Source organism: Branchiostoma floridae, chromosome 12, assembly GCF_000003815.2.
Source record: "Branchiostoma floridae strain S238N-H82 chromosome 12, Bfl_VNyyK, whole genome shotgun sequence".
In the NCBI taxonomy this organism is placed as follows: Eukaryota; Metazoa; Chordata; class Leptocardii; order Amphioxiformes; family Branchiostomatidae; genus Branchiostoma; species Branchiostoma floridae.
Window position 1 is genome coordinate 4210842 of NC_049990.1, and position 27357 is coordinate 4238198.

A 27357-nucleotide genomic window follows, 5' to 3' on the forward strand; every position below is an offset into this window, starting at 1 on the left:
TAGGAAGATATTCAACAGCTATGTCCACATTTTGTTCGTTAAAGAAGCACAAAAACGGTCAGACGGCTATACAGAAGAGACACAAGTTAAAAATCTTACGACGCTGGAAAAATTTTGAACATCATCCGATGCTCTGCGATGCTCTGCGATGGCTGATTTTGCTTACGATTTAGCTGCGATCCACTGTGATCATCGTGCGATAGGCGTAATATGCCATCGCAAGGACGTCGTACGATTCTTGTGACCGGGGCTTAAATTGAAATTGCTGAAGAAGAGTGATGAATGTCACTTGAAACGTCTGGAAGTAAATCACTGATGTTTATCCAGTTGTTAGAGTTTGGATTGCCTTCTTATGTTTCCATTTTTATTCACTTTAAAAATTCATAACCTCCTTTTCCAGACCCTGAAGTGTAACTACGTGAAGCAGTTGATTGACCTGCTGGAGGGTCTTATTAATACAAAAGCTAGCAGCCATGTGGAATAAGATAGAATGATCTCTATGATATGAAATCCAACCCTAAGCTTGTATCAGTTGATATTTTGATATTTTTTTGTTTCCAGTTTTCTTTTTCATTCATTTTATTGTTGCGTTGATGTAGGTTAGACATCCAGGTAATAAGATACGTCAAAAAGTAGTTACTCAAGCAACTGGATATGGTTTTGGAAACGGTCAGACGTTTTGGATAGAATCCACTATCCTTCGTCAGTGACACATTTTGATGTTGAATTTTGTCATAACCCTCTTTCCAGACCCTGGAGTGTAACTACGTGAAGCAGCTGATCGACCTTCTGGAGGGTCTTATCCCCACCGGGGAGGACGGCACACCTAAGAACCTGCCCAAGGACCACCTGGCCAAGATCTTCATCTTCGCGCTGATGTGGTCGCTGGGGGCACTGCTGGAGCTGGAGGACAGGGCAAAGGTCAGTGGCTTTTAAAAAAACATAAAGTTTAACAAGAACCTTACAGTGATATATAGCATCGTTACAGATCATCATCATCTTCGGTCGACGTGCTTACACACGACGAGGTTATACCGCCATTTAACGTCCTATCCGAGGGACGACCCTAGCCGAAGCAAACTCGGTCCCGAGGCAAACACGCTGCTGTTGCACTACGCGATCTCACGTCACTTATGACAAGCAGCTCATACAAATAACGATCGTATAATACTACACAATACTACTTGGAGAAATAAAGATGCTTTTTGTATATTCATGAGAACAGTGTCAAGGAGCAGGAACTATCTATTTTATATCTACTGCAGCTACTAGAAACCAGAATTCGAAAATGAGTTTTAGCTTTTTGGGATGCCAAACATTTAACTGTTATAATAGTATTAGGTAAATCACTTCTGGGCAAAGGGGGATATTCTAATGAAAAATGAAGGCAAAATATCTGTATTTGTATCAACATTATGCGCATGTGTATGTGTGTGTGTGTAGAAAACTTCTATTTGAATTACCCAGACTTAGCCCATTTATTGAACTAGAGTTCCACGAACACATACCTTTGCCAAATAACAAGGTTTGTTATGTAGAATGATGTCTGTAGACAAATGCGTTACTCATTTCATTTTCTTTATAATCATATGCTTGGAGTTGGTTTATAAAATTTCAACATTGATTATGCAAATTAGATCCCAAGTTACCATTAATCGATATCAAATTGTATCAAGTATTACTTAAGCTATCAGCATACCAAAAATCATGATGATCCTTTGATCCATTCTTGACTTATTCTCTTTCAGTCTTTGATAAAATACACCCCTTACTCTCTTCCCTCTTTCTCAGTTACATATGTGACAACTTTGATGAAAGTACTATAATGAAATGCAGTGGGTTTTTGTACTTTTCCTAATTGATTATGCAAATTAGTTGTTGATTTGCATAATTGGTATCTCATTATGTAGGTCTTCACTTACGCTACCTAAATACCAAAAAACATGATGATCCGTCAACATGTTCATATTTTCTCATTAATAATGCAAATGAGGTCATCATTTTCATAATTGATATCTATAGCCATTTCTCTCCTTCCCAGCTACATATGTGACAAGTTTGAAAGTCCTATCATGGAATGCTGTGGATTTATAAATTTTCCTAATTAATTATGCAAATGAGCTGTTGATGTGCATAATTAGTATCTCATTATGTAAGTCATCACTCATTCTATCTACATACCAAAAATCATGACGATCCGTCAACATGTTGTAGAGTTATTTCGTCCAAAGTTGAGTTTCTGCTGCAGTACCTTGGCAAGCCGCTAGGGGGTCCATTATCAAACTTGACCTTCGTTTCCTGATCCCTACCCACCTACCAAATATCATCAGGATCCATCCCAGGCTTCTCGAGTTATGCTGTTAACACACACACAGACACACAAACACATCCAAAACCTAAGCCTTAGCCATTCTGGCAAAGGTAAAATTGTCGCAGTGGTTTTAGTCTATTGTCCAGGTTTGTGTGGCAACCCCTCAGCTCCAAAACCATAACTCCACAAATGTGCATTTTAGTTGTATGAAACTGTTCAGAAGTCACCCTCAAGCTTAAAGCATCGAGAAACAAGTACCATTTCCACCACCCTGTCACAATTGCAAGGGGGTAGGCACTACTTCTAAAGTTGCACAAAGCCCACCATACCACATATTTATCTAGAAAATTTTATATAATATTCCCTGGAGAATCCCTTCTTTACTTTTTTGTAGACAGTCAATGAAAACATATCTGGATATATATATCTTTCAACCACATTTTTAACAATGTACATTATGTACTTATTGTCTAACTGTGAATTCAGACATCCATAGAAAAAAGTAACCGATATCGTTTCAAATTTCCCTTACGCCTTGTAACCTGAATTCCTTACAGCTGTTCATCAGTTCATATTCAATTTGATGACAGAGTGATAACACGCCTACTCACAATAGGGGATGTGTTAAAAAGTCCGAATGTTTGAAGTGTAGCCACAACTTGACTGTACATTAAATATATGTAAGTCAATTGGAAACAATGTCCCAAGCTCTGCTCTACTACCTCATGTTCCTTGTATCTCTATGTACACCCAAAAGATTTTCCACAAAATCACCTCCGTGTAATTTCTGCTGGGCAATTGTCTTCTGAATTAGCTCTGCCCCAAATCTCACAACCATATGATATAAAAGGTAAGATACATGTTCTACATAGTTCAAGCTGACTCTTTGGAGACAGACTTGAATGCATGAAGGCTTTGAGGCTGAAAATGGCTTTTAAAAGACTACTGCAAGGACAGCTCAAATTGAGACCATGTAGTGAAAAGAGAGATGACAGTGTACCTACCTCTCAAACTCAAAGGAGGGAGAAGAATACAGACTAAGACCGTTGTTATGTACATAAGCCCATCATTTTGGCTTGCCAAGTTGATCATATGGCCTAAGGGTCAACTAACACATTTGCAAGGTCTGACCTTTACACCTCTGAAATATCAGGTTGCTCACAGTACTGACTGATCATAGGCCAGTCCATTATTCATGGACAAGGAACCCCTCAACTGTGCTGACAGCTGCTAAGGTGGAGTGGGGTTGTACTGCTTCAGAAGTTTTCGACAAGAATGCCCCTGCTATCCCTACACTAGCCGCTAGGGGGCCCAAACTTATGTCACCAACTCCTGAGCACAACAGCTATCTAACACCCAAAACTCGTGGCCATACCATGTTCAGAAGATGGAAAAACACACCCAGAAGTTGCGCTGCAGTACCAAGGAAAGCCGCTAGGGGGCCCATTATCGAACTCCCCCTTTGTTTCCCAGACCCCTACCCACCCACCAAATACCAGCTGCATCCGTCGAAGTCTTCTCGAGTTATGCTGTCCGCAGACAAAAGTTTGCAATTAAACCGGCGCCCGCACTTCCATGAAATCCGCTAGGGGGCCCAAACTCGCAGCAATCACTCCCTGCTTTAAGGGCTCCCTAACGCTCAAAAATCACGACCGCAGCATGTCCGGAACGCGAGATATCAAGCATGCAGGTCCCGCTGCAGTACCTTAGCAAGCCGCTAGGAGGCCCATTATCGAACTCGACCTTCGTCTTCCACACCCCTACCCACCCACCAAATATCAGCCGCATCCATCGAAGTCCTCTCGAGTTATGCTGCTCACAAACGGGGAGAACCACACCACCAAACCGAAAACATAACCTTAGCCATTCTGGCAAAGGTAATTAAGAAGCGAGAAGAAGTATTGTTGAACCTATGCATACTAGTATTAGCATACTTCAGACATTGTAGTCTCATGTCATGTATCACATCCTACTCAAATTGTACTTAGAATCACTATAATGTATCATATTCACCTTGACCTGTACTTAGCTTGTTAGAAAGCAAGAACGTACAATAAAGGTCTTCATTCATTCATTCATTCATTCATTGAATCTTTTGTATTCATCAGATGGAGGAGTTCATCAGGAAGCACGAGGCAGACCTGTCCATGCCACCTGTAGAGCCGGGCAGCCAGGACACCATGTTTGAGTTCTACGTGGACGACAACGGACAGTGGAAACACTGGAACACGAGGGTCAGTAACCGAGCACAGCAGGCCTGGGGCATCTACTCTGGATAGTTTTAAGGAACGTTTTTAGATAGATGTGCAAAAGCTAGGTGTGACAGGTCATTCATATAGAATACAACACTTAGTATTCCGTATCACGCGAGGTACCAGCCCGACCGCGGGAAGGATCGCCAGAAGGCCAGAGGGTGATCGGACCCGCGGGAGGGCTGGGGCCGAGGGTGATGCAGAATACACGGTGTTGTATTTTATTTATGTCATGCCCACCTAAGAAAACACATATTGCGATGCAAAATGCACCAGATGTTGTGTCCTTGAACAAAAGATTGTAACAACAACAATTCTAACGTCCGAGTCTGGTATTTGAAGTTTCAACCGTGCCGTATTCGGCCCGTTCAAAATAGTTCCATTTACTTGAAGAAAGCCTGTGTGATACAACTTAGAACCATATGTGATACGCAACGTTATCACACGGTCCGGAACACCCGTATCAAAGTTTCTGTATTTACATTACTACAATACACCAACAACAGCAAATGTATAATTCAATATGTATAAACCATAACTCTGTCGCCATGGCAATCCATTTTCATCACCACACTTTTTTGTTCCTCCATATATATACATTAGGTGGAGTCGTACTTGTACCCGAAGGACAGTATCCCAGACTACGCCTCCATCCTGGTGCCCAACGTGGACAACGTCCGGACCGACTACCTCATGGACGTTATCATGAAACAGGAGAAGGCAGTGCTGCTCATTGGTGAACAGGTATGGATAATATAAACTCGCGTTTCGCATATCAACTTTGGATTCCCTTTCCTATGGTATCAAACACATTATGATTGTAAACCCATGAAACGAGCACGGGGCCTGCTTACATGAGTGGGTCACCAAAAAAGTGCCCAAATTTCCCTGCTTCTGCTCAACACTGTATCGTCCTGTTGTCATGGCCGCGGGCCGGTGACGATGATTCACAAAAGGATTCATGAAACATCAGAAATATGATCAACCAAATTTGATATGCGAAACTTTTTGTGCCGAGTTTATATATTTAGAAGTACAGTAACACTTTTGATCCAATACTAGAAAATCAACCTAGTATCTGTTAAGTTTATGTTGAAGTATTTTTGAAAACTATGTCCGACTCACTGTTTGCTAAGAACCTTGCTAATACTTTGAAAACTCCCAGGGTACAGCCAAGACTGTGATCATCAAGGGCTACATGGGTAAATACGACCCAGAACAGCATCTCACCAAGGCTCTCAACTTCTCCAGCGCCACACAGCCAACCACCTTCCAGGTAATTTTGTTTATGAAAGTTCAGGTAAACAATATTCAAATACACGTCTTCAATCTCTAGAACAGATACTAGATATAAAAAACGTTTATTTACTTCAAATCAGCCATTTGAAAAGAAATTGTCTCTCACTATGGGGTCAAGGTGCAGGCACTTAAACTTTTGCGTCACCCCTTTATTATCAGAGATGACATGTATCAACAGTGACCGATTACCAATTTGAAATAACTAAATTCCACATCGCACCATTGAGAGCATTCATCATAATGTTGTACTGAGAACTCTTCTGTCTGATTGATTTACTCCGAGAGATTTATCGCTCTACTAGTGAACTTAATTATTCATTAGTGATTAATTACCAATTTGAAATGACTCCCACAGCGCACCATTGAGAGCTATGTTGACAAGCGTGTGGGCACCACATACGGCCCCCCTGCAGGTAAACACATGACGGTGTTCGTGGACGACATCAACATGCCCATCATCAACGAATGGGGAGACCAGGTAATTCTCTCTCTTCCAGGCACTTTTAGGCACTGAAATATGCTCACTGTGGCAGCATCTCTTCTCTCTAATAAGTCAGCAACATTGAGCTTTGGCAAGTTCTACTTACCGACTCAATAGGCAAAGCAGGGGTTGTTCAAGAGATTCTCTACCCCATGTAGCCAGAATGGTTTGATCCTCTTACACCAGAAAGGACCTATACTCTTTTTTGATATATTAAGTAATTTTCTCTGCTTCTTTAGGTTTTCACTTATATCAAGATTGCTTTCCCAGTATCTCTTTGGGAGAGACCATGGAAATATACATACTTTAAGATACGATCAAGATGGCATGCTTGTCACTTGTGAAGTTTAGAAATGTTTCTGAAACTGTCCAATTTCCAGCTGAGTTTTGCTTTGGAGATGGAGACTCTGCAATTTTGTATTTGCTGTTAAAACTTCCATAGTTGTGTAATTTTCCATATCAACATCTTTTCCTTATGGGTACTGTATTTCTATATTATGTATCTCTGCTGCTGCATAAAGGATTATGCAAATTCATGTATTCCTTCATGACATTAGATCACCAATGAGATTGTGAGACAGCTGGTTGAGACGAAAGGGTTCTACAATCTGGAGAAGCCAGGAGAGTTCACCAACATCGTGGATATGCAGTTTGTGGCTGCCATGATCCATCCAGGTGAGATCTTTTACTTTCACTTGATTGTTTATCCAGTACATTACAACTCAGTTCAATAACCTGTTTTTTAGGTAAGCCTGGGGAACAATTACAGCATTTAACAATTGTCAGTTATTCTGTATTTTGCAACTTTGCTAAAACGTAACGCTAATTCACCTTTATCCGTTGGGTAACCTATATCCGTTGCTTTTAAAAAACAGAGTCTTTAAGCACATCAAGTCGGCAGGTGGTAGTTTTAAACTGCAATATCCTGAAAATACTGCAATTTGAAACGTCCGTCCGTTGACGTGATATCCCAAAATACCCTGTTTTTAAAAACAACGGATATAGGTAACCCAACGGATAATGGTGAACTAGCGTTACATTAAATTTTACACTTCTCATAGAATACAACCACATATAATTAACTCAAATGTCAAAGTATACTTCATTAGTAAAACAACAAGATTAAGCCTAAGACAAACCTTCTTGAGTAGCACATATTAAATTAAACTTGATATATAGGTTTGGAACTTTGGGGTCAGATGTCTAGTGTAAGTATTCAATCATGTAGGTAACTAAGGTGTGGTCACATATGTCGTGCGATTGTTGTACCCTAACTTTGTGCATTTTGGAGGACAAAAACGTACATCTCCTGCAAAGTTTGACTGTCTTTGTACACAAAGTGCTGCTCTGGATCTAGATCAGTGATCAATGGCATCAAATTCGTAAGACAATCGTAACACATACATGTTACATGTATGTGACCACACCCTAAGTAACTTATGGAAGCTTACTATAGAGTTAAGTCCGACTCTAAGTATTTGCTGTTTCCCAGGCGGTGGTCGTAACGACATCCCTGCCCGTCTGAAGCGCCAGTTCACCATCTACAACTGCACCCTGCCCTCCAATGCCTCCATGGACAAGATCTTCACCACCATTGCAGACGGCTACTTCGTCAAGGTCTGTCTCCTTGCCATTTCACTTCTTTTTAATGCTCCTGCTAGAAGAGAGGTATTTGCAATTCATATCCAAGGAAATTTTGGAAGGAGTATTTTAAGAAAGCCTTGCCAGTGTAAACCCGCTGGACAATACTGCTTGAAAGTGTGGTGTCCATGCCCATATAGCTTTTGCTCAGTTCTTATGCCAGTTTTCTCTGGAGGTACATGTACAATGTACTCCATGCTTTTCTTTTATCAACTGAATGTACATTGTATACTGGCATTTTTACTTTTAGAGTAACTTACATGTAAATATCACCTGTCCAGTAAAAGTGTATAAAAGAGGTGGAGAAAAATTAACATCTGCATTCTGTGCACAGGAGCGTGGCTTCAAACCGGAAGTGAAGGACTTGGCTGTGAGTCTGGTGCCGTGCACCCGGCGTCTGTGGCAGGCCACCAAGGTCAAGATGCTGCCCACCCCCGCCAAGTTCCACTATATCTTCAACCTCAGGGATCTGTCAAGGATCTGGCAGGTCGGTTCATTCTCTCTGTAGGGGTGTTTTTAGTCGATTTGATAAGTCTTCGATCAAACAATAGTGATTCTACGTCGATGAAGGGTAGACATCCAGGTACTAATAAGATACACCAAAAAGCAGTTACTCATTAGCAACTGGATAATTATATGACTTTGGAAACGGTCAGACGATTCAGACAACATCCATTGTCTTTTGTCAGTAACACATCTGACTGTTTCCAAAATCATATCCAGTTGCTTGAGGAACTGCTTTTTGTAAAAGTGATTCTACTCTTACAAGCACTTAATTTGGTAAGTTGAGTGAACAATGGGCATAACATTACATGGAAGAGTGGTAGGGAAGGATGATTTTAACAAAAGGAAATGTGATGAATACACATTAAGTCGAACATATTACATGGTTTTTCTTCTCCAGGGCATGCTGACGGTGACCTCTGAGATCGACCCTAACAACGACCTGATCATGCGTCTGTGGAAGCATGAGTGCACGCGTGTCATCGCAGACAGGTTCACCAACCATCCTGACAAGGAGTGGTTCGAAAAGATGATCTTCAAGGTGAGGCATTTCTGCTACTTGGCCAGCAAGCGCCTAACCCAGGGCTCTACCCTTGCATCCATCATTCCTCCTTTGACAGACTTTTGCCCATTCCGTCCCCTGTGACAGACAAAAAATCGGCATGTAAAGATTCTAATTGAGCCAAGCAGAGTAAGCAGAATAAAGGAAAAATCATTTCAGAAGGTCTAGATTTTAAAATTTTCCCGGGGAGCATACCCCTGGACCCCCAGAGTTCTTTGATTAGAACTATGCGACTCCAGATGTCTAACTGAGAGAGACTGCAGTGTGAAAGATGTCTGACTTGGAAGCTTGAGGAATGAGACAGTCCAATCTACTTTACACTGTCACTTTTAAATAATTTACAGGGCAATGACATTTAGTAGTGCAAAGTTAATGGTTACTGTAAAGGTAGATATTTCAACCTGCATGTTAGGATTTAAATGCTTTAAAAAGCATTTAAATCCTAACATGACACAGTTTTTTTCGTAAAGTATACCATAAGTGTTTTATTTGACAGCCATTGAATGATTGATGAATTTTTAACATATGTTCCTTCTTGCATGATTGTCCATCAGGTTGCAGAGGAGGACATGGGCACAGCTCTGGCTGAAAATGTGAAGGAAGGAGACAGTGCTTACTTTGTGGACTTCCTGCGGGATGCTCCAGAGGCTACAGGTATGTCTACATGATATCTAAAACAAGCAGAGAAATATTCAATGTACTATCATGTCCCAACTCCATCTCTGTCCACCTAGGCCAATATATATATAGAACTTTATTGCTCGACATTTGTACATGGTACAAAGTATGGCAATGACTGTTACACAAAGTACAAAATAGGTGTAGAGAATAAGACTTGATATCCTAATTAACGTAACAAGAAGGGCTGACACATTAGTCTTTGATATAGTGTTACAATCGAGTTGGGCTATACATGAGATTCATTACTCTTATATATATAATGCTATGCAAAAGAGAAGTGGTGTTCTAACAATGTGAAATACACTATGCCGAGATATTTTCTGTTATAAGGTTAGATTAGTATACTGTTGTATACTGTCACTAGCCATACTTTGTACCCGTTACAATCGTTGCGCAGTCTTCCTCTTCTTACGTTGATGAAAGATAGACATCCAGGTAATAAGATACGCCAAAAAGTAGTTACTCATACTAGTAACTGGATATGGTTTTGGAAACGGTCAGATGTTTCAGACATCATCCAATTTCTTTCGTCTCTGGCCAAAGACATCAGCTGGTGTCTGAAACGTCTGACCGTTTCCAAGATCATTTCCAGTTGATTGAGTAACTGCTTTTTGGCATATCTTCTTCTTCTTTTCTTTTTCCATTCTAATAACCCCTACTGTGGAATCTAAGATGGGGTGATATGATTATACAGCCTATATGATTCCTATCTGAAATTTCTGTTTCTTTCTTTATCATGTTATAACTCTTTTTACAAAAAACATTGTTTTCAACAAAAAAATAGCTCGAATCCTGCAATGCTTTAGCTATATTCTTGATGTATACTTCAGTGGTTGTATAGTTACTTACAGTTTGGTAATCATGTATCTAAAATGTATATTGCTGTTTCTATGTCAATGCTTCACAGAAGTTATATATTACAGTAACCGTAAGTACATGTATGCCTGTTGTATGAAGTTATTTCTATTGCACAGGGCACATTGTAATATTATGCATGTCCTATCATATAGTATTCAGTATCACTGTCAGTACTGAATGTATAAATTTCCGTATACAGTATCACATATCATAATGGTTAACGTTTATTTTCACAGGGCTCCCACCCCCAAATCCAGGTAGAAAAACATTACAACTCCTTAAAAGGTGTCTTTGCATGGTGGGAATACTCTGGTTAAAGGACTGGAAAGGGTACTGGTGTTAAAGGAACATGTTGCACAGCAATGTACAACTTATATGTACATTTAACACCAAAAACCAAAAAATTGGGATCTTCTTTAAGGGCCTTGTACCAAATGGCTACATCTGGGTGCTAATTAAGGTTAATGGACATTATCAAATCAACTGTTTTGTATAACAAATCTGTGATTCTGTATAACCCAGGGGATGAGCCCGATGACGCAGACCTTGACGCTCCAAAGATCTACGAGCCAGTCGATACGCTGAAGTCTCTGTCTGACCGAGCGCTCAGCTTCCAGGAGCAGTACAACGAGACCATCAGGGGAGGGAAGATGGACCTCGTGTTCTTCGAGGTGAAAAACTTGTCTGCTTTCTGGTGTAGTTTGTTTACTTTGTTTATGTTTTTGGTGCAGTTTGTGTGGTGAATTTGTGTGATATTTGGTAGGTGAGTAGCTAGGTTTAAAGAAAATGAAGTTAAAGTTTCAAAATAGACCTCTCAGCAGCAATTTACATACGAGGGGCGTTCAATAAGTAATAACTCTGACCCACTTCCATTTGTCTCATCTAGATGAAATTTTGCATGTGTAATGATTCATATCTCTATAGTTTATGTTGCAAAAAAGAGCTCTGAACTAACTGTGGTTTCTGATTTACTGGTGTTTGAACTGAGTTAGGTGTGAAATGGACCAGGTGTGAAATGGGGCCAGTTGAGTGTCGCGCAGTGATCCGGTTTTCGTATTTGAAAGGACGCACACCAAAGGAGACTTTTGATGAAATGAAAGAAACTTATGGTGATGATGCCCCATCACATAGCCTTGTAAAACGCTGGCATCCTGAATTCAAACATGGCCGGAAGTCTGTGGAAACAGCTTCCAGACCTGGTCGTTCTCTTCTGCCATTGATGAGGCATCTGTTGGAGGGCCAACCTGGGGTGTCCTACAAAAACGGTGTCCAGAGCTGCATCAAACAATGGGAGAAATGCATAACTCTGGGTGGTTCCTATGAAGAGAACGACTAATAACTGTGCCAAGTTTCATTAATCTCCTGCTATGGGAAATGAGTCAGAGTTATTACTTATTGAACGCCCCTCGTAGCTATGTAGCAGAGACTGCCAGTCCCATATAGGGCTGTTAAGCCATAGCTGAAACTGTAGGGCTGACACAATTATGATCTTAACAAGGTCATTACTGACCAAAGGGAGAAATATATATTAGTAAGATTCTCAGTCTTTTTGTCCAAATTTTTACATGACCTAATCTTCTAGAATATACAATCATTCATATGGGCCACACAACTACGTTACTTTGTAGCTATGTACCCTTAGCCATTTATATACACTGTCTGAGATGTTTGTTTGCTTGAACCTTTTTTATTCATGAGAAGCTCTGTTCTTGACAATGTTGCTGTTGTCTACCACAGGATGCGCTGATCCACTTGCTGAAGATTTCCCGCATCATCCGTACTCCCATCGGTAACGCCATGCTGGTGGGTGTGGGGGGCTCGGGCAAGCAGAGTCTGACTCGTCTGGCCAGCTACATCGCAGGATACAAGACCTTCCAGATTGTGCTCTCCAGGTCTGCTTCAGTCATTTGTTAACTTCTTCTTCTTTTTCTAAGACATAAATGTGGAAGTCTTGTCTACAAACTTCTTGTTTTCATTGTGTGTGTGTTTTTTTTTCAGTAGTTTTCCATTCACTTATTGATATTTGTATAATTTCTGCAATATTTCTTAGCATCTGTCAAGCTCTAAATACAATGCAGCTTTGAAGATGCTCAAAGCTGCTTTTGAAATATCAAATAGGTCATCAAATATCAAATAGGTCATCAAATAGTTGAACAACACCGTTACAGCTTTCTGTGATCTGAAAGGAAAAAAGAGTTTCACATCCGATAATTCAGCACCATGGACAGAGCATACTATCTTACCATACTTGTTTGTTTTCTAGCTTTGTTTTACTATTTGAGTCACTCTCTAAGTGACATGCCAATTGCAGTGATAAATTCTATATTCCACCCTCTGTAGAACGTACAATGCCAGTAACCTCCTGGATGACCTGAAGGTCCTGTACAGGATGTCAGGGTTGAAAGGTCAGGGTGTGACCTTCATCTTCACTGACAACGAGATCAAGGACGAGGGCTTCCTGGAGTACATGAACAACCTGCTGGCTACAGGAGAGGTGGGTTCATGGGAGGAGAGTATCGAGTTTCAGAGCATGGTTCCGAAGTACAATGGAACAAATTGAAACATTTAAATCATGAGAAGGCTATAAAATTTTGGAACCTTCTTCCATAGAATCTGAATCATACTGAATCTTACAATCACCATCCATAGAACAAATAATTCTACTGAATGGAACATTTATAATAAGCAATTTTGGAGGGTATCAAATTTCAGAGTCTGGTTTCATAGAACACTGAACTGAATACAACATCCACAACATTCTGCCTAGTAAAGATTGATTTAAAATTTTCCTATTTTCACTTTATTCTGGTCTTAGTTATATTGAGGCTGCTGGCAAATTATGTTTTTGTTTGTGTACAGAATATATGACTATGTAATTTTATACTCTACAGAGTAAAGTAAAGGGAATGCTGTTTTTATCTTTAGTGATTTTTTGTTCCTCCCGCTAGATCTCCAACCTGTTTGCCCGTGATGAGATTGATGAGATCACCTCGGAGCTGATCCCTGTGATGAAGAAGGAGTTCCCTCGCCACCCTCCCACCAACGAGAACCTCTACAACTACTTCCTTAGCCGCGCCCGAAGCAACCTGCACGTCGTGCTCTGCTTCTCTCCAGTGGGGGAGAACTTCCGCAGCCGCGCGCTCAAGTTCCCGGCGCTGTTCTCTGGCTGTACGATGGATTGGTTCCTGCGCTGGCCCAAGGACGCGCTAATCGCTGTTGCCGACTACTTCCTGGCTAACTTCCAGATCCGCTGCACAGAGCATGTGAAGAACAGCGTGGTCAACACCATGGGGAAAATCCATGTGAGTATTTCTTTTCAGAATACCATAGTATGAAATTGTGGCTTATTGAGCCTGATTAAAGCTAAAATGACTTGTTTTGGTTACAATTACTATATTAAGATCATGATAAGTACATCTTTGTTTGATTATGTTTATAGCTTACTATTACAAATATCAAGGGTTTCAACTTATTTGATGTAATACAGTCAAACGAACTATATCCATGCCAGGATTCAGACCTGGAGCTAGGATCAGGCATATCAAATACTGCGCTATCTGCACACATCATACAGATATTTAAATTTCTCTTCAACTTATTGTATGTTTATTTTGTCTCCCTTTTGCTTCTTTACAGGATCTGGTTGCTGAGAAGTGTGTGGAGTACTTTGAGCGTTTCCGTCGCCAGATGCACGTGACACCCAAGTCTTATCTGTCCTTCCTGGCTGGCTACAGGACCATCTACACTGAACACCTGAATGAAGTAAACTGCATAATTATACTAGCGTACCTCAATATTATTCGTAAATAGTTTCATTAGGGTGGTAAATACAGTTCTTCCAACACATCCAAGATAGGACTCACTTCTGATGTTTTGGTAGCAGTGAGAAGTAGATCCTGCCATTCTACCCCGATGATGGTGTCTGATAGATACTGAAACGTGAGAGGTTTTAAATTCTTAGACTGTATTGTATCAGTAGAGTTTTGGCCAAAGTCTAAGAAAAAGATGATCCTACCGACTGTAGATTTTTTCAGGACTTAAGCAGGAAACACTAGCAGTAGGCCAAAGCTTGTTCAATTTGAGGCTGTAAATTGAATGAAGGAATGAAGAAGACCTTTATTGTACGTTTCTGATCTCAAAAGCTAAGTACAGGTCAGGATGATAAAGTTCTAAGTAGTTCTGAATAATCTACAAGCACTATTCTAATGAAGTAAGAGCAAGTTATCCTACCAAATACAACTACAAATGTGAATGTGTAGTATATATGTACAGATTTGAAATCTTCTTCTTAAAACAGTTGTAAATGTAATGTCAGATAGTGCTTAAGATACATGGTTATCTAATTACATGAAGATTATCTTCCCCTGTACTGATCCTGTGCCAATTACTCTACCACCAGGTGGGGATTCTGGACCAGAGGATGAAGACAGGTCTGGCCAAACTGGTGGAGGCTCAGGAGTCGGTCAATGAGCTCTCCAAGGAGCTGGCAGTCAAGGAGAAGGACTTGGCTGTAGCCTCCAAGAATGCTGACAAGGCAAGTAGATGCATAGTGTAAAAGATACAGTGTTGCAAGACTGAAATAATAATATTATCTGCTTATGTAGACTAGTGGAGGACAAATTTGGAGTGTGCAGGACCCAGTAATGGACTCCTGACAAGATATTATAGCTAGAATAATGACATTGTCAAAAAATGATGAACAAAGTATCAGTCTGGTTGAACAAATCAAGGAGGTTAAAACGTCATTGGACAAACCAATGACATTCTAGTACAAACAAGCCTGATTTTTTTTTTTTTTTTTTTTTTTGGGGTTTGTTTCCTGATTTTGATTCTCTATACTTGCATTGGCTCAACTTTGTTGAATGTATTTACGTTTTTTCTTCTCATTTTGTGCCCATAAGATTTTTGGCAAATCACTTAAAATTGAGTCTGTTTCTTGAAAACATGTAGAGATTTTGTTTTTCTTACTTGCATAATGCAATAAGCTTATCTTTCTTTTCTTCCTTCCACCCTACAGGTGTTGGTTGAAGTGACAGCCAGTGCACAGGCAGCTGAGAAAGTGAAGGCCCAGGTGCAGAAGGTGAAAGACAAGGCCCAGGCCATTGTGGATGAGATCGCTGCAGACAAGAGCATCGCAGAGAGCAAACTAGCTGCTGCCAAACCAGCTCTGGAGGAGGCAGAGGCTGCCTTACAGGTCAGCAATTCAAAACTTATTTACCTACAGTATCTTTGGTACATCAACATGACAAGTTTCCATCGACATCTGTCGGTTATGGCAATGTCCCATCACATTTTTTTCCAGATCTTCTCTAAATGTTCTCCATCATGTATTCTTAGGTCTGCCTCTTCTTTTGTCTACCACCTGGTGGGACCCAAGAAGACTTTTAGTGATTGCAAAAGTTTGAATGAGATGCTAGATACTTCCATTTCCCCTGACCATCAAGCCTGCTGACATCGCTTATTCAGACTTTTATTTTAACATCATCAGTGTACATGTTAGATTAGAGTGTGCATCTATAAAATACACAAAGATGCTATTACTGGCCCTGCGTCATGGTCCCTTAGGTATGTCAACAAAAAACTAGAAGAAGACTTTTATTGATTGCAGGAGCTTAAATGAGACACTAAATTTTTTCCATTTCTTACAGTAAAGTTCTTAAAATTTAACCAGGGTAGTACTCACATCCAACATTTCGATGTCTTGTCAGACATCATCATCATCAGGGTTAGAATGACTAACCCTGATGATGGTGTCAGACGGACATCGAAACGTGAGTTTTCTTTTGGTTGTGTTTCAAGAACTTGACTATATGGACTATATGAGTATTTACCAACCTGATGAAATTAATTGCGGATTTCTTGCCCCCCAGACCATCAAGCCAGCTGACATTGCCACGGTGCGTAAGCTGGGCAAGCCTCCCCACCTGATCATGCGCATCATGGACTGCACCCTGCTGCTGTTCCAGCGCAAGATCAACCCGGTCGTGCAGGATCCTGAGAGGCCGTGCGCCGCGCCGTCATGGTCCGAGGCTCTCAAGCTGATGAACAACTCTGGCTTCCTGCAGTCTCTGCTCACATTCCCTAAGGTATAGACTTATCTTGATAAAACACTTCTAGTGAACTATGATTTGGAATGCTATACATCCTGAAAAAACAAATGGGGCCTTCAGTCCTTAAAAAGTGGACTAAACAAGCTGATGAACAGCTCTGGCTTCCTGCAGTCTCTGCTAATCTTCCCCAAGGTATAGACTTATCTTGATAAATCCGAATCTTGAAAAGAAAAGGGGGAGTAGTGTAACAGTGGGGTTCAAGTAGCGCCTACCGTCCTTGCCAAGGAGCTCTAAGCTTTTGTGGCGACAGCGGTAGCTACTTGATTTGTAATCTGCCGACCCTGGTTCGATACCGGGTGGCTGCATGTTGTTTCTTTCTGTTCTACTCGCCCCTCTAGTTGTTTCAAATTGTATTCTTCCCACCTATTTCCAGGACACCATCAATGAGGAGACAGTGGAGCTGCTGACCCCGTACCTGGAGATGGAGGATTATACCCTGGACAGTGCCAAGAAGGTGTGCGGCAACGTGGCAGGGTTGTGCGCCTGGACCAGGGCCATGGCCTTCTTCTACACCATCAACAAGGAGGTCTTACCTCTCAAGGTGAGATAACTTTGTGGAATGGAAGATTTTAGAAAGACATTGGACTTATATTCACAGATTTAAAGGTACTCTAGGTAAGACCGGACTGCCAAAAATCTGTAAGATGTAGGTTAGGACGATGCAAAAAGTAAATTTTTCTACCATCTCTTTACATAGTCAAAGTCAAATCAACCCCATAGCATTGCATACCAATATTCAGGGAGGGAAGTTGGAACATCATCGCATCATAAAAACATGTGCAAAAACTGAAGCGGAGGATATCAGAGCCTGCAATTTTAACCCTACAGGCTTCATTTAAGCTGTACTGCCATATCCAAATACAATTCAATCTCTACAACTGGATAAAAAAATTGAGATTTACTTCCTGACATTTCGAATGACATCCAACGCTCTTCTTCAGCATCACTAGTCAAGAATAAACTTGCAGAACAATTTGATACAGCAACAGCTACAGCTACAGCTACATGTATCTTTGATAAATTTGTACTATTGTGTACACACAGGCTAACTTAGCAGTACAGGAGGCCCGTTTGGGCATTGCCATGGGTGACCTGAACACTGCTCAGGCCCAGCTGGACGCCAAGCAGAAGGAACTGGATATCGTACAGGCGCAGTACGACGCAGCCATGAAGACCAAACAGGTAGAAAATCAAACTGTATATTTTGTACTTTGGTGTTAAAAGACACTGGACTTAAGACAAAAACTAGGGCACAGGACTGTGCAATATATAAAATAATGTGGAGATACTTGACAGAGAGGAGCAAGGGGCCAGTCCTCAAGCCTTAGTAACAAGTCTTAGAGTTGATCTTGACTGATCTTACAACTTAGTCATTCAACCAGTAAAAGAGTAGCTTAGACCTTCAGTTGGTAGAATTCTTTATATCAGCCATTTTCTATCTTCCAGTTTGCATATGACAATTGGGAGTATTATGGGGAAATTACACATTCTAGGTAGAATAAGAAACACATGTTAGGACATTTAGATTCCTTATCAAATTTCTAGGGGACCCGGTATATTTCTTTGCTCTTTCATCTGTTACTTGTCTCTTACACTCTTTCATTTTTCTAGGACTTGTTGCACTTCTATCTACATTCGACGATTGGGGGTATTATGGGGAATAATGTAAGAAAAACTTAAGACACTCTTTCACCTTTCTAGGACTTGCTGGACGATGCTGAGGCTTGCCGTCGCAAGATGAACAACGCAGAGGCCCTGATCCACGGGCTGTCGGGTGAGAAAGTCCGCTGGACCGCGGCCAGCAAGTTGTTTGAGGATCAGATCCGCAGGCTGGTTGGGGACGTGCTCCTAGCCACGGGATTCCTGTCGTACTCCGGACCCTTCAACCAGGTCTTCCGCGACGAGCTCATGGTCTGCTGGAAGAAGGAGATGGTCATGTGCAAGATTCCTTACACTGAGGTGAGATCTTAAGATGGTATGAAGGAATATATGAAGGAATATATGGATGGAGGGATGGATGGATGGATGGATGGATGGATGGATGGATGGATGGATGGATGGGTGGATGGATGGATGGGTGGATGGATGGGTGGGTGGGTGGGCGGATGGATGGGTTTGTGGGCTTATGGATGGGTGGGTGGATGGATGGATGGAAGGTCGGATGGATGGATGGATGAGTGAGTGAATGAATGAATGATGGTCTGCTGGAAGAAGGAGATGGTCATGTGCAAGATCTCTTACACAGAGGTAAGACGGCATTAGGATGACAAGAATGAATGAATGAGTGAGTGAATGGATGGATGGATGGATGGATAGATGGCTGGATGGTGGATAGATGGCTGGATGGATGATGATGATGATGATCTGCTGGAAAAAGGAGATGGTGATGTGCAAGATCCCTTACACAGAGGTAAGATCATTTTGAAATAAGACTCACCTAAAGACAAGAAAGAGTGAATTAGTGTTGAGTGTCAGTGATGACAGAGTGAAATATTGAGTGATAAAACCAGTGAAAGACTGAGAATATGGAGGGAGGAAAGGAGTGACTGAATTTGATAGTATACTACTCATTTGTATGTCTTAGAGTGTTTTTTTTCAACTTACCTGGTGACCATGCTTACATCATTGCTTTCATAAATAAATAATGTGTCAACAGCACCTGCAATGGTGCATGGAACTTCAGGTCCCATACCAGCACTATTTCTAACTGCTTTCTAATCTATTTTATCATCCACCAGGACTTAAACCTGGTGACCATGCTGGTTGACAATGCCACCATCGGAGACTGGAACCTCCAGGGCCTGCCCAACGACGAGCTGTCCTCTCAGAACGGCATCATCACCACGAAGGCTGCCCGCTTCCCGCTCATGATCGACCCTCAGAACCAGGGCAAGACCTGGATCAAGAACATGCAGAAGGACAACGAACTGCAGGTCAGAAGTTTGTTGTCTGTTTCATTGCAATCCCCATTTGGTTAGTGATATACATTGTACACCACTAATTCTTCACAGGGTCTCATCTTGTATGATTTTTATAGAGTAAAGGCACTGAGGAACTAATAGGAACTAAATTTTTTTATCTAGGAACCTAAATCTAAGGACTCTTAACTTTATGATATTACATGACTTTGTCAGTCACTTGGTCCCCCTCTAAGCATTGGGCTTGCAACTTCCTTTCAAACTGCAGAATTAAGCAATTCAACTAAATGACAAAGATGACCAGGTAAAGAGACATATCAATTGAAGTTAATTTGTGCTGCAGTTTGCAATTTCTATGTGTTGTGTACTAGGTTCTTATTGTAGCTTTGAGCAGTGATTTTGTTGTTTTCACTATAATTAGGCCTGTGGAAAATTAATAACTCACTATATGTTGTCAAAAAGTAGGTTAAGATACACGTACAGTTATATATAATTTTACCTTTTGCTAATTACTTACTGAAATTGTTGTTTTTTCTTCAGGTGACCAGCCTGAACCATAAGTACTTCAGGACCCACCTGGAGGATGCCCTGTCCTTGGGACGACCCCTCCTGATTGAAGACGTGGGAGAAGAGTTGGACCCCGCCCTGGACAACGTCTTGGAGAAGAACTTCATCAAATCTGGCTCCACCTTCAAGGTAAATGTGTTCTCCTTGATAACACATTGCTATAATTGTAAATTCTTATGCTTATTTGTGGCTTGGGGGTGGGGGGGTTGGAGGGCAGAGCTTTCCTAGGCCTGATTGGTCAATTTTTATCACTGAGAGAAATAGATAAGAATAAAATTATGTTTCTGTTCCCAAATTTTTCTCTGGCTTGCACACTCAAAAAAGCAATTTTGCTCAAACTAGAAAATTCATCACCATGCATCTCTAAAACTGTGTGGTATTTTATATTCCACTGTATTTGGGGAAGGAATCCAGCAAAATCTGATATAGAAATTTATCAGGCTAGTATGTACTTCTTTCTAAGTTTCTGTCTTGCTGAATCAATTTGCATCAAAGTCTCAATAAATCCACCAATGTTGCATCTGACAGGTGAAAGTGGGAGACAAGGAGGTTGATGTGATGACTGGGTTTAAGTTGTACATCACCACCAAGCTGGCTAACCCTGCGTACACCCCCGAGGTTGCCGCCCGAACCATGATCATCGACTTCACTGTGACCATGAAGGGTCTGGAGGATCAGCTACTGGGCAGAGTCATCCTCACAGAGAAGGCGGTAAGTTTGTGACTTCCTTTAGGAGTGGGTACCAGTAAAAAAAATTCAGATATAAATATAGAATACAACACAGTGTATTCCGTACACCCAAGGTATCAGCCCGACCATGGGTCGGATCGCCCGAAGACTGGAGGGTGATCCGACCTGCGGGAGGGCTGAGACCGAGGGTGATGCGGAATACACCGTGTTGTATTTTATTTATGTCATACCCACCTGAGAAAACCCGTTTTGATGCGAAATGCGCCAGAAGTTGAACAAATTTGGTGCCCTCGAACAAAAAAGTGTTGCAACAGCAATGTTCCAACGTCCGAATCAGGTATTCGAATTGCCAACTGTGCCGTATTTGGCCCACTTGAAACAGGGTGATACGCCTTTGTGATACGCCTTTCGAACCGGTCTGATACGGAAGTTACGGCCCGGTCTGGAACACCCGTATCGAACGTCTTCGCGTCACAGGTATGACATAAGACTGACCTGAACCTGAACCTAACTGTCTGTGAAAACTTGTAATTTGGCAATGCTCAAACACAATGGTCCATTTCACTGCAAATGAATACTATGTTTGGTGGAGTATCCAACTCCCACTGGCATTTTAAAATCCTGTCTTCATGTAAGCAATGCTACATTTGACTGTAAAACTTTGCTCTTGTTATTTTCTTGGACCAGCAAGTACCTAAAGGTTTGAGCATCTGTCTAATGTATAATGTGTGAGTCCAAGATCTGGTCTGCTGATTTTTTTTCAGGTCCCTTGTTTTTTGGACTGATCCAACAAAAAAAACGTTTTTATACCTCTATTACCTACTATTAGTTACATTGAACCTTTCAATGACCATTATTAAATTTTCCTATACATGTACAAATGTATGTGGCAGTGTTACTTGACCCCTGTTGACCCTTGACCCCCAGGAACTGGAAGCCGAGCGCACGACCCTCCTGGAAGAGGTCAACAACAACAAGAGGAAGATGAAGGAGCTGGAGGACAACCTGCTGTACCGACTGACATCAACAGAGGGCTCTCTTGTGGAGGATGAGAGCCTGATCGAGGTGCTGCGGGTTACCAAGACGACGGCTGAGGACGTCAGCGAGAAGCTGACCATCGCCGCGGAAACGGAGATCAAGATCAACACTGCGAGAGAGGAGTTCCGGCCTGGTGGGTGGATTCTTCGTGGCTTTACACCATGCTGTTGATTGTACAACGATTGCACTGTGTGTGGCTCAAGGGCTATTGGAATGGAGATTGGCACTGCCCTATGCACCATCTGGTTCAAGATGGACCTAAGATTTTTTTCTAAACATCATACTTGACTTGGTTTAAGGAGTTATTCAAAGACACTGAGTTTTAATCTTATTGATTGTATTGCTATTGCTGGATCTAATCATTGACAATGGAATATACCATTTGGAACCATACTACATTTATGTTTTCCCCCTCTAGTTGCCTCCCGTGGCAGTGTGCTGTACTTCCTGATTGTGGAGATGAGTTTGGTGAATGTGATGTACCAGACTGCCCTGAAGCAGTTCCTCCACACCTTTGACATCTCCATGGCACGCTCCCAGAAGTCTCCCATCCCCCAGAAACGTATCGCCAACATCATTGAGTACCTCACCTTTGAGGTAAGTACAATTTGTGTGTTTGCTGAGATTCTGAGTCAGCCCTGTATTTAATGATCAGTTTACTTAGCACCAAACTTGAAGGTACCATTGTGGCCATTCTCCTACGCAGAGGGACCACAGTCGTGTGGAAACTCCTTGGGGTCACCTCTGCTATCTGACGCACTCAGACCAGTTCCTAGCCGCCCTGTTTATAAATATTAATGAGCTTACCCTTATATGGGCAGTCAGCCGTTGGGGATTGGGCATAGGAAGATGGTGCTATGTAAGACGTAACATGATTGGCTGATAGCTTCCCAGCGGCCTTTGCGAGATGGCTTTCGTAAACATAAAGCCCAAGAAATGCCTATTCTCTGATTGGCTGACACCTGGTTTGTGGTGACAACCATAGTAACCGCTGGTAGGCCATGAGATAGCAGGGCCCCAATAGGCAGTTAGCTAGCCGTTGGGGACCGTGTGTAGGAGGATACATTGTGGCAAGTACCTAGTAGTGCTTTCTCTTCATCCCAGGTGAGACATTCGGCGGTTCTTAATTCCTTTTGGGTCATTACCTCATGAAGGTATAGTTTCTACTCTGTATCCATACCTGTGTGCATGTCCAGACCTTGGTGCTGCAGGAGAACTTCCATTTGTCGTATCTTCTGTTATGGTCTTCTTTGTGTCTGTTATGATTATGATGATTACGGTAAATGTACCATTGATACTACATGTAAATGTCTTTCAATGAGCTCTTTAGCATCATTGTTGTAAATGTTGTAAACCCATTTGGTTTGCGTGTTCCCAGGTGTTTGCCTACACAGTTCGTGGCCTGTATGAGCATTAGACAGGTTCCTGTACACGCTCTTGCTTCACAAACATGTAACATATTAACGTACATGTAACATGTCTGAAAACATTCAGCATTCAGACATGTTACATGAAGTCTCAAACATTAACACTTAAGTCAATGCTGTTTCCAGGTGTTTGCCTACACTGTGCGTGGCCTTTACGAACAGGATAAGTTCCTTTACACCCTCCTGTTGCACACAGAATATTATTATAACACTTCTCAATGTTGTTTCCAGGTGTTTGCGTACACAGTGCGTGGCCTGTATGAGCAAGACAAGTTCCTGTACACGCTCTTGCTTCACATACATGTAACATAACGTAACATGTCTGAAAACATTCAGCATTCAGACATGTTACGTGAAGTCTCAAACATTAACACTTAAGTCAATGTTGTTTCCAGGTGTTTGCCTACACGGTGCGAGGCCTGTATGAGCAGGATAAGTTCCTGTACACCCTCCTGCTTCATATAACATAAACCAAAGGTTCGGTACTTACAGACAGTAACAATTCTCGATGTTGTTCCCAGGTGTTTGCGTACACAGTGCGTGGCCTGTACGAGCAGGATAAGTTCCTGTACACCCTCCTGCTTCATATAACATAAACCAAAGGTTCGGTACTTACAGACAGTAACAATTCTCGATGTTGTTCCCAGGTGTTTGCGTACACAGTGCGTGGCCTGTACGAGCAGGATAAGTTCCTGTACACCCTCCTGCTTCATATAACATAAACCAAAGGTTCGGTACTTACAGACAGTAACAATTCTCGATGTTGTTCCCAGGTGTTTGCGTACACTGTGCGCGGCCTGTATGAGCAGGACAATTTCCTGTACACACTCCTGCTTCATATAACATAAACCAAAGGTTTGGTACTTACAGACAGTAACAATTTTCGATGTTGTTCCCAGGTGTTTGCGTACACAGAATATTATTATAACATTTCTTAATGTTGTTCTCAGGTGTTTGTACGAGCAGGATAAGTTCCTGTACACCCTCCTGTTGCATACAGATTATTATTATAACACTTCTCAATGCTGTTCCCAGGTGTTTGCGTACACTGTTCGTGGCCTGTATGAGCAAGTTCCTGTACACGCACTTGCTTCACATACATGGAACATAACGTAACATGTCTAAAAAAATTCAGCATTCAGACATGTTACGTGAAGTCTCAAACATTAACACTTAAGTCAATGCTGTTCCCAGGTGTTTGCCTACACGGTGCGAGGCCTGTACGAGCAGGATAAGTTCCTGTACACCCTTCTGCTTTACTGTATAAAATATGATATGTATAGCACTGGTACCTTGTGAAGTCTTAGACAGTAACAATTTTCGATGTTGTTTCCAGGTGTTTGCGTACACAGTGCGTGGCCTGTACGAGCAGGACAAGTTCCTGTACACCCTCCTGCTGGCCCTGAAACTGGACCTGCAGGCGAAGGCCATCCGCCACGAGGAGTTCCAGACTTTCATCAAAGGTCAGGACTGAAGTCTTTCAGTAATTCAGTCGAATGTTTTTACCTGTTCATAGATTAACCACCCTCACACTCAGGGTTGACATCGCGGCAAAGCCTAACGATATCACCCCTGACAATTCAGCCAGGGTGTTTGGGTATTTGGGGCGCCCTGCTTATGAATATTAATGAGCTTGCCTGATTTGTCGCGGGCCAATCAGCGACCGGATTGCAAGTTTCGAACAAACAGCGTACGGCGCGGCGTGTACAAAGATCTGTTTATCTTTGCGTGATGGTAATGTTTTTTTTTCGTATGCTAGGTCGGTACATGTATACGGTGATGCCGTGGTTACGTATACCCACAGAACCGACAACTGTTAAATTTGGTACCTGATAAAGACGTCTGGACGCTGAAAGAACGTTACGCTGGTAATGTTATCTTGCTCTTGAATATTAACGAGTCGCCTTATATGGCGCCTTTCCGAGCTTTCGACAACAAAAAGCCAGTTGGTTAGAAGCCACGCCCCAAATACCCAAATACCCTGGCTGAATTGTCAGGGGTGATATCGTTAGGCTTTGCCGCGATGTCAACCCTGAGTGTGAGGGTGAGATTAACATGTACTTGTAACTCCTGGTCATGGCCACAGATGTTTTTTGACAGAATATGATTTCAAAACTGATCTGTTTTTGATAATGCACAGTCAAAAAGGAGCAATGCCACAGACTGTAGCATCATGTTTCATGCTTCGGTTGATTTCGGTTGATGATTTTGCCACTAAGTCCAATGACCGTATTCTTTAAATCACAGAACAGAAAATGAGGAGGGCTTAAGAAAAAACAATTATAGCTTTCTGGCGCCCCTGTGTATTTCTCATATCTTGATTGTATTTTTATTTTGTTGGTTTGTATGCACAATTTCAAACAAGTCACAGTATCATACAGACATACTGTATGAATACTCAACCCCCAAAAAGCATGTTAGGGCAGTTATATCCCCCCCCCCATAACACCTTGTACATGACTCGCAAGTAGTACTACCTGAAAACTTGATACACCTTTTGTGTTTTGTAACGGTGGTTACCCTATAAACTCTGGTATACAGATGGTGCAGCCCTGGATCTGTACTGTATACATGTACCTGTACCTAAATTTTCTGTACTGGTACCCACACCTACACACCTATAACCCTGTAAACTCCGGCACACAGGTGGTGCAGCCCTGGACCTGAACGCTGTGGAGCCAAAGCCGAAGAAGTGGATTCTGGACATGACCTGGCTTAACCTGGTCCAGCTCAGCAAGCTGCCGCAGTTCAGCCAGATTGTCAACCAGGTATGATCACGTCTTCATTGTGGAATTTTTGTTTAAATTAGTGTAAATCACTACAAGTTGACAAATATTATAGCCACTACACATGTACATGTACATGTATGTTGACATGATCCAATTTCGGCAACATCCACTGTACTCAGTATCACTTTGATGTTTTAGAAACCAATGAATGCATTGCATACAATCTGAGAGGAATTTTGCATTTGAAGGAAATTTGCTAGGATTTCCAAACACATTGTATTCCCAATATCTAGTTAGAAAGTCTTGTGGTCTTCAACATTTATAGCTACTAGCAGTTGCTCATTGAGCAACTGGATTTGATTTTGGAAATGGTCAGACGTTTCAGATAGCATCCACTTTCTTTCGTCAGTGACATACAGGAGAACTTTGTTGAACAGCAAAGGACCACAAGACCGACTGTAAAATTGATAAATAATTCTATAACTTAATCTGTTTTCTAGGTTGCTCGTAATGACAAGGGGTGGAAGACCTGGTTCGACTCTGACGCCCCCGAGGACGAGCCCATCCCAGATGGGTATGACAGCTCCCTGGACATCTTTGGGGAAGACCCTGCTGGTTCGCTCCTGGTGCCCGGACCGTACCATCCCACAGGCACGCAACTACATCGGCGAGAGGATCGGAGTCAGGGTGAGCAACCTGTCATTTAAATCATCCTGTAATTCTTACATGATATAACGCTCGTTCACCTTTATCCATGGGGTAACTTATATTTTGTATGATTTATGAGTACTGTTACTGAAGTCTTCACTGTCGTTTATTTCCTTTGCACAGATTCATTGTCTGTGTACACTGACTGACAGTAGTCGAATAATAATAAAAAATAACGGTCCTAACCTCTTGGTCCAGAGGCAGGGACACTAAACACTGGACTAATGTAAAAACCTAATATCTTTTTTCCTGCAGTTTGCAGAGGGAGTGATCCTAAACATGGAGCAGATGTGGGAAGAGAGCACCACCCGAGAGCCCATGGTCTGCTTCCTGTCCATGGGGTCTGATCCCTCCGAGAACATTGAACGGCTGGCCAAGAGCAAGGGGATGCGTAAGTACAAGACTTAGTATCTATAGGGTAAAGGATTTTTTAAAAGTTTCCTGAGTCTTATCATGAGTTAAACCATCTGGGAGCCCACGGTCTGCTTTCTGTCCATGGGGTCCAATCCCTCCGAGAACATCGAACGGCTGGCCAAGAGCAAGGGGATGCGTAAGTACAAGTATCTATAGGGTAAAGGATT

The 27357-nt window shown here is 41.9% G+C and overlaps 1 protein-coding gene across 1 annotated transcript in view; it reads left to right on the forward strand.

Moving 5' to 3' along the window:
* The window catches only part of LOC118426868 (dynein heavy chain 5, axonemal-like), a 92120-nt gene that overhangs the window by 47163 nt on the left and 17600 nt on the right, over positions 1-27357 (forward strand). Inside the window, 31 exon segments of the mRNA XM_035836433.1 lie at positions 751-921; positions 4420-4545; positions 5167-5307; positions 5729-5839; positions 6218-6340; positions 6901-7018; positions 7836-7960; positions 8319-8471; positions 8889-9029; positions 9605-9704; positions 11112-11260; positions 12327-12481; positions 12930-13083; positions 13538-13891; positions 14226-14351; positions 14989-15123; positions 15607-15783; positions 16460-16675; positions 17073-17240; positions 17744-17881; positions 18401-18658; positions 19438-19632; positions 20158-20313; positions 20713-20895; positions 21802-22045; positions 22331-22509; positions 24676-24802; positions 25986-26107; positions 26569-26667; positions 26669-26755; positions 27032-27167. Coding sequence (XP_035692326.1) covers positions 751-921; positions 4420-4545; positions 5167-5307; positions 5729-5839; positions 6218-6340; positions 6901-7018; positions 7836-7960; positions 8319-8471; positions 8889-9029; positions 9605-9704; positions 11112-11260; positions 12327-12481; positions 12930-13083; positions 13538-13891; positions 14226-14351; positions 14989-15123; positions 15607-15783; positions 16460-16675; positions 17073-17240; positions 17744-17881; positions 18401-18658; positions 19438-19632; positions 20158-20313; positions 20713-20895; positions 21802-22045; positions 22331-22509; positions 24676-24802; positions 25986-26107; positions 26569-26667; positions 26669-26755; positions 27032-27167 — 4867 coding nt within the window.